The sequence below is a fragment of the Gobio gobio genome (assembly GCF_949357685.1).
Source record: "Gobio gobio genome assembly, chromosome: 19".
Taxonomy (NCBI): Eukaryota; Metazoa; Chordata; class Actinopteri; order Cypriniformes; family Gobionidae; genus Gobio; species Gobio gobio.
In genome coordinates this window covers 19,012,876-19,029,025 of record NC_137112.1, presented here as the reverse complement: position 1 = coordinate 19,029,025, position 16,150 = coordinate 19,012,876, and the positions used below count along the sequence as shown (strand labels likewise).

The 16,150-nt window shown below is 37.2% G+C and overlaps 1 protein-coding gene across 4 annotated transcripts in view; it reads right to left on the bottom strand.

Moving 5' to 3' along the window:
• The window catches only part of rpn2 (ribophorin II), a 52,548-nt gene that overhangs the window by 17,671 nt on the left and 18,727 nt on the right, over positions 1–16,150 (bottom strand). For all 4 annotated transcript variants that reach the window (XM_079844910.1, XM_079844908.1, XM_079844909.1 and 1 more), the window contains 10 exons: positions 13,282–13,416; positions 11,436–11,612; positions 9,632–9,750; positions 8,886–8,991; positions 8,313–8,404; positions 8,114–8,228; positions 3,815–4,009; positions 3,562–3,648; positions 1,611–1,706; positions 1,358–1,433 (listed from right to left, as the gene is read on the bottom strand). In XM_079844910.1, coding sequence (XP_079701036.1) covers positions 1,358–1,433; positions 1,611–1,706; positions 3,562–3,648; positions 3,815–4,009; positions 8,114–8,228; positions 8,313–8,404; positions 8,886–8,991; positions 9,632–9,750; positions 11,436–11,612; positions 13,282–13,416 — 1,198 coding nt within the window. The remainder of the gene's footprint in view (positions 1–1,357; positions 1,434–1,610; positions 1,707–3,561; positions 3,649–3,814; positions 4,010–8,113; positions 8,229–8,312; positions 8,405–8,885; positions 8,992–9,631; positions 9,751–11,435; positions 11,613–13,281; positions 13,417–16,150) is intronic.

Genomic DNA, 16,150 nt, shown 5'->3' with positions numbered 1-16,150 from the left:
TATTGCATTAGTATTGCATTCTTCTCATGGGCATTTAATACTTTTTGACTTTTCAGTCTGATGCGACCCCAATTCTGTGATATTTAGCCACGGGAATGCGAATTTTAGTGCCAAAAAAACACATTTTACCCCCAAATGTGATTTTTACTGGGGAATCCCCCCCTGGAATGCGATTGGGCTTGTTTGGAGTAGCAATTGGGCGGGTTTGTTGTGAAAACCTGGCAACCCTGGGCAGCGGGAAACACAAACACACCAGGCTTGTTCGAGATGCATCGTCACTGCGCAGACCGTTCCATGTATGATATAAAAAAAAACGCATGAGTGAATCAAAAGCATAAGGAGTCATGTGCTCTCGCTGGACTTGTTGTCATACGGCGATCGGTCTCTGCACAGCACCACTGCGAACAAGCCTTCCATCAACAATGCAAACGTTGCGTTACTATTCATTCACATGGCTTTACGATCCTACATCGGCATCAAAACACAACGAAAACACAGCGAATCCAACGCATTCATGTAGTTCGCCGTAATTTGTATAGACGGAGATTACAAACGAACAGCAGCTGTTAGCTCCATTAGCTGCTATTTCAAAAATGGTGGATCTAAAGTTTGTGTTGGTCTTGTTGACCCCGCCCCCAGTGCCTGACGGAATCGGTTCTTACTTCTAGCCCTGTTCTAGCCCAGCAATGTTTTGGTGCTTCTTAAGAACCACTTTTCCTGGCTCGGAGCTGGGGCTTTGTGTGTGGAAACACAAAGAACTGATTTGAAACTAGGCTCTGGCTCCGATCTAGCTCTGGCTCTGCTTTGGTGGAAAAGGGGTATATGTTTTTACTCTCATAGCTCTCATACTCTAAAATATCCCCATTGACATGCATTATACGACTATCACACTGCAACGGTTGGAGTTAAAAATCTTAATTTGTGTTCTACTGAAGAAACAAAGACACCTACATCTTGGATGCCCTGGGGGTAAGCAGATAAACCTAATTTTGTTTTTGGGTGAACTATCCCTTTAATGTGTAAATATGGTTATACATTCATTTAGAGATTTAATGTGTAAATATGGTTATACGTTTCAACATGAAAACATCACTGAAAACTGCTAAAAAAAATTTATATCAATTATCAGCCCCATTTACAATGTTCTGAGGACATTTTTGTTTATATTTGTACGCTAAACTGCTTTTACTATGAGCTAGATCTTGACCTCATGTCCAATGTAAAATATGGGTCCTGAAGGAAAAAACAACCACTGGCTTATGTCATTGCAAAAGAAAATTCTATTTCTCTATCCTGAACCCTATTGCTGCACTCGATTGACTCTATTGATCACAATGAAGTACTCCAGAGTACTTACCTGCATGGCCTATGTGGAAGAGAATAGTGCTGGGTGACAGTGTGAAGTTTGAAATGTTGGCTCCAAGTTTAAACCACTGAATAATATCATGAAAGAGTGGAAGAATAATAGACTGAATACATAGAAATGTGACATCCCAACATTTATTAACAAAGATTTAATTTAAAGGCAAGTCAATTTTTAGATGTACTCATAATAATAATAATAATAATAATAATAATAATTAATAATATTGGGTCAGAAGTGGTCTTACCAGTATGAGCAAGAGCAGAAATGGTGAGAGGACCAAGGCAGTAAATGTGTTAGATACAACTGTGGGTGGCTTCTTCTCTGGCTCTCTAAACAGATGCTGTAGAAACAATAGTATTAATGAAAACAACAGAATTGAGATGACGGATAGGACTGAGTTATAGTCAAACAAATTTATATATTTAGCCTTTCAATATACACTATATATTGCCAAAGGTTTTGTTTGTGGTGAAGGTGGGGATGATAAATGCATGTTGATTTCACACAGTATATGTGTCTTGCCTATTTTTTTTCATAAGGTCAGATGTTTCTCTTTCTTTTTGGCATTGTAGCCACATGATAAATTAAATATCCTTAATTAAAACATGTATCTCTGTTTTTAAACTTGTAGTCAATCTATAATGTATTTGTTATTTGTCTGAAATCAGGGTTTAAAAAGAAGTTGGTTCGTTCTGCATGAACAAAAGCAAAAATATATATGCTGGTGCGATCACTTGAAAATGTTAATTTTAAAACAAATAGGCCTCGATTCCTGGCCTTAATTATCTTGTGATTCCAGTATAGATTTTTTTTTATTCCTAACCCGATTAATTACCTACAATAGCCATTTAATTCATGCTATTGCATGTGAATAAATATGTGCATGTAACTACGGGGCTATGTGAACTATATGTATTTTTCCCTCGACATTGGCAATTATCGTGTTGTAACTAACTTTTATTATCGACATTGTGATACTTGGGAGACACTGTTGATACGATAATATTGTCATATCGCCCAGCCCTAGTCTGCATGACTTGGTGCTTGATTTTATACACCTTTGGCCATGGAAGTGACTGGAACACGTGAAATCAATGATTTGGAGGGGTGCCCCAATACTTTTGGCAATATAGTGTCAATATCTCAATATTTATGTATATGTGTTCTGATATTCTATGAGGAACCATCATTTCAAGCAATCATTATAAATTAAATTCAAAATATTTAATGAATGAAAACAGTTAAAAAATTTTTAGCAATACATAAACAGCCATATTTACCTGTGGTCTGACACCACTTAATGATAATGCTTTTATTTTGCATTGTTCTAGTTTAACAAATGTGTCAATGCTAATTAAATTACTAATAAAATGCAATTTTTTTATTATTTGGTATGTTCCTCTTTTCTTTAATGACAGCAGAATTTAAGATAAAATGAAGAACACAGAAACACATTACACATAATAGAACAAGTGGCAGATTTGCATTTACACTCCAAAACGTAATGCACAGATCTATTTTGACATATTAGATTTGTTTGTTCTTCCATTTGTACGGTTATCGCAATTTCATCGTAATCCCACATCTTTGCAGTGTACTTAACAGCATGAACAAATATCTTTGACTCAATGTGAATTAATGGATTATTTAGAAAATGATTGCTCTGTTAATAAATCACTGAAGCGGTCAATCATTTCAGTTCAGACTGAACACGATCCTGTTATAATCCAAAAAAAGCTATTCATTCTGCACAATTAATCTCTTATTTATGTGTTTATTATAATGAGAGTTTGCAAGCATGTAGAACAGTGAGCTTGCGTTGACACTTCAGATTGGCCATTGCACTCAATGCCATGTGCCATGTCTGTGACTGGCTACAAATCTCAAAGCTTCAAAAACACACTGTAAATAAAATCCTCTTCACAAAGCACTCATGGGAGTTTGAAACAGCCATCTATCAAGCAGGTACCGAATTTAATTTTAACTTACTCTCCTATTTGATTAGACAAACAAACATCATAAAACTAATGAGACACAGAAATAAACAGTGCATTGTAGTCATTATAAAAATCCAGCTACATCATGGATATCACCAGAAAAAAAAAATTCTAAATCATCGACATCCAATATAAATCACCAAACCCTAGGAGGCACAACATTTATGATTCTGCTGTTTCAGACACTGGAGTGCTTACCTGGATTTCTGGTTTGGGTATGTACAAAGTTTTAGCCAGAATTGTCAAAGGTGCCTCTTCATCCAAAAACTTCAGCACAACGTCAGCCTTTGAGAAGAATTTTAAGTCATTTCAATGACTGAATCGATGTCTTTTGTAACAGTTCAACAACAGCTTAACTTCCAAACGTCAAAATAAAAGACAAATATAACAAAGCTCTTACAAAAGTTTACTTCAAGATCCCAGCGTTCTCCAATTAAAATAACTGCCTTACCACATTCCACAAAATAGGGTTCTCCAGCGTAGCATCTCCCACCATCAGGTAAAGCGCGTATGTGCCAGATATGGAGTCAAACTCGGTCTTTCTCTCAGCTGTGTCCAGCTCAAACTTATACAGGTTCTTGCTGTCAGGTTCAGCCACAAACACAACCTCCTGACCCGTCTTCTGGTTGTGTAACCTCACAAAGGTCTGAGAACAATGACTTGGATCAGTTTATTGAAATGCTTTTGAACAGTGAATTTAACCAGGGTTGCCAACTTTGCTTGCCTGGCTGAAGTGAGATTTTGATGACATGGACGGAATCAATGACATGCCCCTATTTGAAGTTATGGATCCAACCATTAATTTTACAAATACTTCAGCCAAACATTGTACTAGATGCAGATGCTTTTTTAGAGACAGAACTTTTTTTTTTACTTTATCTGCCACATACAGTCATTATATAGCTTGTTAACCCTCTCGAGTCGGCGGTCCCACCGGTGCGATCTGCTCTTTTTTTCTTATCAGTGCAAAAGAGACTCAAATAACTTGTTTTTTTTATCATTAAGTTTCTGTTTTTTTTGTGTACGGTCACAATAAAAACAAAATGTTTTGCTTTTTGCAAAATAAAGAAAACAAACATGATACGAGATCTGCAGCCTCTCTCTCAAAGACATTCATTCAGATCGTCTTCAGAAAAGGACCTCTAGCTAAGTGAATACTTGTCACAAACATGAGACATATGTCCAAAGAAACGCTGAAATGTCAGGTTTTAAACAATGTAAACCAAATCGAAAACAAATATGCTGTGTTTATGTAATTTGGTTGAAAAGTGATAGATATCAGTCTTTAATCAGCCAGTTCATCATGCACTAATGCGCCCACGCAGCACACGCTCTATTGAGACTCAAATACTGAGGTGATCCAGAGTTGACGCCCACACACCAACTCATACAAACACATCAAGTAATGCTATAGTATTAAATTATACTAATTTAATATCAAAGTTTGTTATATAGAGTTAATATCGAGTTTTGTTTTGTAGAAAGTGAGGGTTTTTTTTTGTTTTGTAGAAAGTGATTATTTAATTTTTTAGCATGAAACTAATTTAAAGGGGCTATATGCAACTTTTTCCCCAAAATAAACGTAACAATAGCCTTTTTATTTTACCATTTATGACTCAAACATCTCCTGATGAGCATACTGACACCTTGTCCGCTCACAGTGGGTGCACCTATAAGCCTGTATCCTATTTTTCCTATTTTCTGGCGGGTCGTTTTTTTTCCCGCGCTGTCTGCGGATGTGACGTCACCACCGCTGCGAGAGCGAGCAGAAAATAAAAGCAGTTCTGTTTTTTGGCCACAGGTGTCAGTCGCGAGTTTAAATTTCAGAAAAACGCATATAGCCCCTTTAAAAAAAAATGCTCTTGGTACTTTTTGTCTTGAAAAATGTAAATATTCTTAAATCAAGATGCATTTACTAGATAAGTACAATATAATGTCCTTTGTCCTGCTGCTCTCAGTCACATAAGTACCTGAAGCTCATTCATTATGCAGCTCATTATGCGGGCTATTATATTATTTTATTTTGTTATCTCAGGTGTTCTCATCATTATTCATTAGATATCACGCCTCCTCGCATACGGGCTTTGTGAAGAAAAACTGTCTTACAAATTTTAAATCAGTGTACGGTTTTATGTGAATGAGTAGGCTCAATGAAAAAATACAAGCATGTACATACATGTTGCTCAGATATTATGGTAGGCCAGTTTGTGCTGAATACAGTGTAATTACACTTTTGCCACTTTTAATATGTTTATAAGCAACTGAAAAAAATACAAATGTCAGAGCATGTCAAAACTTCTAAAGGGCCCCAAAACAGGTTAGACTCCTAGGGGTTAATAATACCAGTCAGTTATATTTCTTACTGATGATTTTATTAAAAAACAAAAAAATATATATTTTTTAAGAACACACATGCAGGCCTCTGAAAAATGTAATGTTACTGTAATTTATTGTTCTTGTAGGGCCTAAATGTAAAGGACTCTCGTTACCGTTACATTTACGGTTAAAAAAATGTCTTGCATACATTTTATAAAAAAATTATTGCACTAATTTCTGTCAAGCTCTGTCTGTTTTACACGCATGCACACATTTTGAAAGTATACGCTGGGGAAAGCGATTCCATTAAACGGTAAAGCACACTCAGTTGGCATCTGATGCGGTAAGCAGCTCAAATTCAGCTTAATGAGTTTGAGTTCCTTTGAGGTTTTCCCTTTGTTTTATCTTATTTGGCATGAGATTTAGTTGGGTGGCGTGAGGACAAGGGCATGAGATAGAGCTTGAAAAGCTGGCAACCCTGATTTAACATTGCTGATTATTTATGTCATATTTCACATCTCAAGAAATTATACATTGCATCTTTCTTAGGAATGTTAAAGGTGCCCTAGAATGAGTTGAAACATATGTTTGATCCCGTTTCTGATGAAGATGCAGATTTTGAGGAACCAATTGGAAATGGACGCTTCTGAGTGGTAAGTTTAGTCTTTATTTTCAGTAAGAACCTGCAAAACGTAACGTCAGTAATTTTACTATAACTTCAGCCTACATGTGAACTAGCATATAACTAACTTTACACGTTAACGCATAACGTCAGCCGTCACACCTTTGTTTTTAGCATTGTGAAAATATTTTAATCATTGTAATGCATCACCGTATGATTTTACAATGATGGCTTCTTCACTTTGAGTCACGAACTCTAAACAGCGAACTGAGTAGCGCGTAAATATGTTGTTTGTACAGTAAAGGTTTTTTTTTAACAAATTGACTAGATGCCTTGTCAAATGACTATCGTTTCAACTTAAGTGGTGGAGAAGGTGAGGATCAAGTGAGCTATCTGTAAACATCTAAACTACGGTAGTTAGCTCTTGAGTTGTGTTGTTGATGAAATCTAGGCTAAATTATAATTCTATCTGACAAAAGGGATTGCCATATGCATCTACGGTTGTATTTTGTAGATTTATATGACAACACTGGCAGGAAATAATATTAACCTTTGTCATTTGACATTTGTCAAACTGTTATGTATGCTACTTGGAGTTTCCTATTGTTGCTGTACTAGCATCTTGCGTTGGATCTAGACAACACAGGGGAAATTATCATTAATGTTTTCTCACTAAGAAACTTTCAATTTAAATCAGAAATTGTTTAGACAGTCAATAAGTGGATAAAAATCACTTATTACTGCTTGTGGGAATATAGTTTGAATTTCCGCTTCTCCAGTATCAGACACTGAGCGAAGCCTGCTTGATATTGTCCCAGATTAGAAAAACTGTCCGTGGTGAAATGGGCCGAGCAAACAAACAACTTTGAATTAAATTGTTTCCGGTTATAGATAAACATGAACCATGCCTGTTGACAGTTTTTTTTTCTGTGGGAAGGGTATGAAAAGTCCTCACGTCCCCTGCACAGCCTGGAACATTACATTTATTTCCATGATCTGCCATTTTTGCTATCCTCACGTAACGCTTCTTTCTTCACAATACCTGCAGGTACGCAACTCCCGATGATTCGGCTGTGCAGTTCCGCTTGGCCTTGAACATGTGCTGGCATATGCAAATGTTGGGGACGTACATATTAACATCGACTGTTACGCAACAGTTGGGATCATTATGTTGAGATTCGCCTATTTTTCCGTGGTGTTTTTCGAAAACGAGATTTACATATGAAGGAAGCAATGGTGTTTGAGACTCTGTATGTGATGTCCATGTACTGAACTTGTTATTCAACTATGCCATGGTTATTTACATTTTTCATTCTAGGGCACCTTTAAGATATTTTTGCACCGTGACAATATTTTCATGACAAATGAGTATCTTTTCCACCAAATAACTAACACAGCAGGAGGACATTTTACTTTAAAATAAATTGTGATTCTAAATAGATTCTAAGTTAAAACAAATGCCTTGATAAATATTATATAATTTAAATGTTAATCTCAGAATTAGTTGGGAGAATTATTCAGGAAAATATTCAAATAGGAATTTAAATAGACCAAAATTGGCTTAAAATATAACCTCATTTCATTCTTTGTAATATGAACCTGACGTTTTCTTTTTAAGACTGTCCTTGGTATTTGTGCACTCTAAAATTGACATGCAAGGGACAAAAATGCTTGTGCCGCAGTTAACCTAATGAAGGCAAAAAAGGTAAAAGCCTACACAATAGGGCACAATTTATTGAATTGCCATGCTTTATGATGTAAATACAAGATCAACATTAAAAACAAAAAAATCACTTTGGTTGTAATAGTCACCTGGTGAGGGGTGAGTTCCACTCCTGTGGTCTCATCAACTAACTGGAATGTCATGGCAAAGTTTTGATGGCTGTCTGCCATAAAAGACGCTTTGGCTTTAGTTGGATATTCCACTCTGAAGCACAGAATTTAGCATATACGTTGGTACAGTTTTACAATAAAGTAAAAATTCATGAAGCTTTATAAATGCTAATCTTGCCTTGTGGTTTTGGGGCCAATGCTCTGATCCTTGTCCACCATAGACAAATCCATGTTATTGATTGCAACCCGGGTAGAGACCTTTACTTTGAGCTGAGAAAGTAAATCAAACAAGTTTCAATCTTAAGCTTTAAAATGACAAAACTAAGAAATTATTGTAATGCATCAAAATGGACAGTTGAAAGTGTGAATATGCTGGGAGAAAGGAAAAATACAGCAATTACAGTAATTGTCTTTTTTTAATTTCAGTGAGAGAGGCCTATGCATTCTGAAAATCTCCACAGCAAATGTGACATGCTCTTGACCTTATAATTGTGCACTGAACAGTCAGAGCAATTATTCTTTACATAGTTACAATGTGAATGAACACTTGCTTGACCAATTAAACATGAATGTTAAGTGAATAAGGAAAGACTCAGAGTTCTTTGTAACCATTAAGAGTTAAATGCTGAGGTCAACTCTTTGACCGAATGTGTGAATTATGAGTAGTCATGACAAGACTCAACACAAGCTAAACAGGTACAAACAACTCAACTTTTTCCCCCTAGTACATGTCAAAGATTCAATTAAGTACCTCAACATGGTTGGCAACAAATCGGCTGTCACCAGCAACGACAACAGAGAACTGATAGTAGCCACTTGCTGGTTGGTTGGCCATGAAATTCAGCTCAAAAACCCCACTGTGAAAAAGAAAATACTTTTTTAATAAAAAGTATTATTGGTGTCAGACTTGCTTATCCACAAAAATCTTGAAATCTTTTACAATGAATGAGCTAATGACGTCAAAATACTGGTATTTTGTTTCCATACTAATCCTATAATATAAAATGAAATATAAGAATCAGTCTTTCTACAGTATCAGTATTCCAAATCAATGTATTGAGTACTTTTTTCCCCATTGTAAATGCTCTTGTTTTTCAGGCAACTTACCCAGGAATCAAAAATATTAGAGCACTGTACGCACTATATATTTAAATAGATTTTGAACCTTGATTGATATGGATTACTTTACGATGTCTATGTAATTTAAGCTCGACTGCACATACTTTTAATAGATGGCCAAAAATTATGAAAGGATATTAGAAATATCTTGATTTGAGTTCAGAAGATGAGTAAATTATGACAATTTCATTTTTTGAGTGAATAAATTATTTAACTGAAGTATGTTCTATAACATAGTTTTTGCTGTAGTTTCAAAATTGTATGGCTAATCACTGGTATTGGTATCAATACCGGACATTTCACTGGTATCAACTACTAACATTGGCATTTTGATAACTCCAGAACAAGAAATATACATAATTTTAAAGTTACACATACTCTCTGAGGGTGAATGGTGCCTGACTTAGGATAGCAGATTTTGTGGACACAGCACTGGCGGACTCCACTAGCACACTGGCAGAACTGAGCGGCTGGCACAAGACATCAGTCACCTGAAGCTACATTGACAAACACAGACAGTACAGATCATCTCAGGTTACTGATATGGGAATTGGGAAAAACAAAACTCAGTATTATCATTAAGACTTATTTCAAGACCAGACAACTGAAAGAGGTCTGAGTTTGGTAAATACCCTTTTAAAGAGTTCAAGTGGACAAATGGACTTAGAATATCTTTCTGTGAGATTAAAAATAAATGTCCTTGCCTATGAGATTGTTAATGCTGTAGCTTTCAATAAAACAGATCAGTCACAAAACAGTCTGTTGTGAAATGTGAAGAACAAACAAAAACTATCTTTCAGTCGCTGTGGCACGTCTTTAAAAATGTAAACTTCAGCGAGGCATTGTTATGCTCTGGGGCCTCATTTATAAACGTTGCGTACGCACAAAAGAAGCCGTACGCCGCTATCTACGCAATAATGTGCTTCACGCAAGCTCTGACCCAGGCGTACACACAAAAACGGGTGAAATGAGAAATGGCGACACCGGATGGACCAGATGGAAGAAACACGTGAAAGTGTGTGAAACTGCAGACCGTTGTGTAAAAGAAATGGCAAAACTGCCTCTCATAAATAACATGAAGACTTCACACACACAGACAGACACAGACACAGAGCGAGAGCGAGAGTTCCCATTTCCACGTAGATTATAACCGACATCTGTAGCTTGTCAGATGCAATTAAATGGATGGAAATAAAATGCCCCATCACAATGCGTAATGACGCACAATGGCTGATCTTGCGCTCTTAGAAGATGTGGCAAATGGAAGGATTCGGAGTGAACGCATCTTCAGACAGCAAGAGGACTTGCTGGCAAACGAGGACACACTCTGACGATGGAGCGCTATACGCTTTTTTACCTCGACTTTGATGTCCGACCATTTCTTTTTTATTTCGGCCGCGGTCCGAGGTTGTGAGGCTACAGCATTTACGGCGTCTGCAACCTTTTGCCACTCAAGTGCCTTTTTGGCATTAGTAATGCCCACACTGTGCCATCCAAACAACACTTTTCTCCTCTTTTCCACCTCGCCAACGATAACTTAAACTTCACATTAAGAGAAGTAACGTTTTTTTTATTTCCTCTCTGTGTTTGCCATGATTTCGCAATCGATGATTAACTTGTGGCCGTTTCACGGACTATTTATTGGCAACTATGGGCGTGACATGAAGCCGCAAAAGCTGCGCTACATTTAGAATTGATTGTGATTTATTAAGGGAAAACTGCGTAGGATGAGCATGCGCACGGTTTTATAAATCCGAATATTTCTGTGCGTACACACGTCCTATGTTTCATCCGTACGCCACTTCTGACGCAAAAGTTTTATAAATGAGGCCCCAGATCTTTAGAAAGGCTATTTGACGGTCTTACTCAACATCTTTATTCAACAGCAAGTATCACTCTTGTGATTGATGAACATACATGAGCTGAGACACCTTTTTTACATTATTACGGTAATAATATCATGATTCTATATCCGATTACAAATCTGGACATTTGAGAAGGGTAGAAAAGAACAATTCATATTTTAATCTGGGAAGTTAGTTTTGAGTTCTGAAACTTGCAGTATATATTTTTTTTATTGTAGAGTAACATTATATGTGTAAATATCAAGAACATTTTGATTCTCCATTTCATGACTCCTACATAGATATTTACAGAGTACACACTCAAAATTGAGGCCTACCTGGAGGAAAGGCTGGCTGTGGGATACAGCAGCAGGGCCCTGGGCACTGACAATAACAGGTACATGGAAGTGATTGTTGGAAAGCGCTGCAGCCGCACTGGCCACACTGAATGCCTCTGAGAGAGATTCCCAAGACTTCTTACTGAAGATGCAATTCACCAACTGGATTACCTGATCCTGTGATGGACAAGTGGAGCAGCCATTTATCTTGAGACAGCACTTAATGCACTGAAATAAAAATTCTGGGCCAAAAACAAAAATTAAGAATACACTTGGCCAAAAACCAAAACTAAAGTTTATTTAATAATCAATTTATTAAAAATAAATGTCAGTAATCAACACTCAAATAAAACAACTGAATAAACATTTAAACTGTACATAAGACAAACTTTTAAATAGAATTACCACCAATAACAAAAATATAATTTGCACCAATTTGTTGATGAAATATAACTTGAAAGTTAAAATGAAGACATCACTAACAGGTTAAAGCTGCAGTTGGTAACTTTTGTAAAAATTTATTTTTTACATATTTGTTAAACCTGTCATTATGTCCTGACAGTAGAATATGAGACAGATAATCTGTGAAAAAAAAATCAAGCTCCTCTGGCTCCTCCCAGTTGTCCTACTGCCATTTGCAGAAATGCACCGCTCCTGGTAAGAAACAACCAATCAGAGCTAGGAGGAGTGTCTTAGCAGTGTCAATCAAGCTCGTGTGCGCACTGATCACACCCCTCTCATGCACAGCGCATACAGGCGTTCAAATTCAAGATTACCGGTGTGCCGCAGCTTTGCTTATGGCGGACAAACAATCCAAACCGCCAATTCCTCGAGTGGCACCTGCTCATAAAATAAAGACGGGTAAACGGAAAAAGACAAATGACGATGATAAAAAAAAAAAAGACAAAAATAAATAATTAGATTGAGGCCGAAATAAAATGAGGGTAAATATCGGAGCGGCTTTTCCGAGGTGGAGGGAGCTACGTGTCCTGAAAGGATTAAAACCGATGCAGAGTTAGCCACATTTCTGCTTGACAAGTAAGTCGGAGCCCATTGACTCGATGTCAAAACTCTAGCCGCATAACATACAGATAAAATGTCACGCACTGTGCAAAGCAACTATTGAAAGCTACTAATTCACTGGCTTATCATGTTGCTAAAATAATGTACTAGCAAACCTTATTTGGCATTACATATCGATAGAATAAATACTTGCATACTGTAACGTTAGTTACCGTTATATTATCTTACTAGGTATTTATTACTTATAGAAATAGCGCAACGTCATATAGTTACATTACATGTATTGCAAAATACGTAATGTTTTGAGGACCAAGTTTGTAGTCAAAGTATGGGCAGGCCATAGTCAATGTAAATCATATTGTTGAGGTTTCGTCCGTACTAGGGAATGTGCCATTACTGTTTATCTGCCGTCATCAGTGGCCCTGCGACGTTCTACTAGCCTAGTTACTAGCCTGCGCGTTCACGGCAGGCTCCGTTGTGATGGGGGAGGAGCTGTGGAGGGAGGGCTGTAGCGCAGCAGAGAGCAAGGGGAGTGACCTGTGAGTTGTGCTTGTTCAAATTTTCAGGCCGAGTCAACATTTTCTAAAAACTCCCTACTGCAGCTTTAAGTAAAAATATAATGAATTTGTAATATAGTGCACATAATAAAATGTCACCGTTTCGGCCAATAATTTCAGTCCACTAAAACCCATTTCGACCGAACCGAAAATTGCCGTTTCAGACAAAAATGTTGGTGCATCACTGATATCAAGCCTACCTTACTCACTCCATCTGTACTAGGAAAATGTTCAACAAAATCCTATATTTATTTTAAACTCCAAACCTCTTTCAGGGGGGGCTCCATGTCCACATGATCGGACAGGGCGTATGCAGCAGAAACAAACAGTGCTGTTGCTTCCAGCCCCTCCTCAAACTGAAGATACACGCCTCCTAGATCGTCTAAACGGGCAGCCAGATCCTATAATAAGAGTACAGAAATCACACCATAATTATAAATAAAATAAAATAAAAATGGCACAAAGCATGTGACAAAACAACATTTTGAAAAACTAGATTTGTCTTTGGTCGACTGTTAAAAACATTTCTGGGTCATCCCAAAATTTACAAATTCTCCAGTGTTATTTTAGTACTTTTTAGGGGTGTAACGATACACCAGTGCCACGGTTCGGTTCATATCACTGTTTTGGAGCCACAGTTTGGTTTGGTTCGGTTCTGTTTGCTGTGGGGCAGGGTTCATGGCAGGGCACCAGCAATAACAACACTAGATTCACTTTTAACTTAATAACAACAACAACAATTTAACTCATTAACGTTATACATTGGCTTCATGTTTTCTTTAGAGCAGTTAACATAACGGAGTAAACTAAAATTAAATAAATGCCTCCACTGTAGACTAGTCTGAAATAAACTGGTTTATCTAGTCATTTTACCATGTTTACCATTAAAATGTTAAAAAGTTCTTCTACAAAAACACCATGTCCACATTCACAGGTAAGAGGCCTGCACTCTGTGCTATAGCTCATATATATATATATAATTTTTTTTTTGCACAAAAATTGATCACGCACACACGCACGCACGAACGCACGCACGCACGCACGCACGCACGCACGCACGCACGTATTTAAACTGGGTCATTTATGTAGTAGAAATGTGAAATTATTTTTGAATTTGGTGCCTTCTAGACCAAGAAAAGACAGAATTCTCAGCACATGTCCAGTCTGGCGCGTTATCAGATCATGCCTATGGAAGCTAAACTTTCATAGGAATTCATTGAAAAGTTGAAACACTCTCCGATTTCCGGAAACGCTTCGTACCGCTCCGTTATTAATGCCCAGTGATGGGAATAACGGCGTTACAGATAAACGGCGTTACTAACGGAGTTATTTTTTTCAGTAACGAGTAATCAAACGAATTACTGTTTCTCCCGTTACAACGCCGTTAGCGTTACTGAGGAAAAAAATGTGGCGTTAGTCGCGTTACTATAATTGAGCTCACTGGAGCGCTTTTCATCCGAACAGGCTCTCTGTCAGTCGGACCTGCAACGTGTGTGTGTGTGTGTGTGTGTGTGTGCGCGCACCAGCCATGCACGTTGGGGGTGGGTGCGGTGGTACACATAACTGATGATGATTGGTGGGTGGGAGACAAGGTTGAAGTTGATAGGTTGAGTTCACACCTATTTTTTTTCACGGTCTATGGTTCGCAGACACACACACACACACACACACACACACCTATGACGCACAAGCATATGCACATTCAGCGATGGTCCAACGACTTCAAATGTAGCTTTCGTAAACTGGAAGTATAAGCGCTACTTTTCCCTCGTTGAGGTGAAAGGTAAGAATATTTAAGTAACGTGCAACTTATGCCCAGGAAGAAAGAGTCTCTCCACGCCGGTGGCAAGTGATTCTGAAGCGCCTCATCATCATATGCCACAAAATTAGTGGCTAAAAACCCAGGTGATGACGTGAGCTCCACTATCAAAGGAAAGTATAGTACTGATAATATTTACACAATATTTGTCTCTCACATTGTCCCACAGCAACATTACAATAGTGCACATCAATGTACAATGTTTTATAATAATAATTTATTCTATTTAGTGTCCAATTAATTCATTTAACATAATATATTGGGGGCATCCAAGTTATTTGACATATTTGAACATTTGGGGGGAAAAAAAGTAACGCAGTAATTACTTTCCCTGGTAATTAGTTACTTTTATAATGATGTAACTCAGTTACTAACTCAGTTACTATTTGTAAGAAGTAACTAGTAACTATAACTAATTACTTTTTTAAAGTAACGTGCCCAACACTGTTAATGCCCGAGCCAAGCGGAAGCGGCCATGTGCATTTACTAAAGCCCGACCAATAAAGGATTTTTAAGGCCGATACCGATACAAATATTTGATCATTTAAAAATCCGATATTCCGATATATCCGCCGATATATATCAAAAATAAATAAATAAATAAAATAACAGAAACGCGTAAAAAACACAAACAGATTTCCCTTACATTAGTTATTTGTAGTTATTCATGATAACTCAGCCTCTCTAAAATAATATGAAAATGCAGTTTAAAAATAAACTTGTTTGTTTTATTGTCACAACAGAACATAAAAATATATTAAAGTTCTGATAAATAAAATGTATAAAAATACAAACTTAAGATATGAAACTTTAAGTCGTTTGTATATGTATACTTTTTCAAAATAACGGGCCAGGGAGAGATGATACGTCTCATGCTGTCAAACTGTCAGACTATTAAAGAAATACATCTTATTCAGTCACATTGTCCGAGTTAAACTTAGTCAGTCAACTGTAACAACCTAGCGTAATTACCAGCTCTCTTGGATTACATTTAACACCAAAACTGGACTTGGCAGTTACAAATTTTAGCAATTACAAATTCTGTCATGTTATTTGAGTTAAGAGAACTGATGGGGATGTTTTTTAATTGTTATTCAAGCAATGCATGTCTCGTTGCCAACTTACATGCACTTCACGGATGATCACCCTTGTGTTGTGAATGCAGCGCTCAGCTGGATCAGCTGGTGTTCCCAACCCGGCACATTGTAGAGTGCCCTCTGGTGGACAAACTATGAAACGCCAACACTCAATTTGTTGGAGCGGTGTTTCGTCCGTTTTTTTTTTTAAATATTAATTTATCGGCCATCATAAATGCC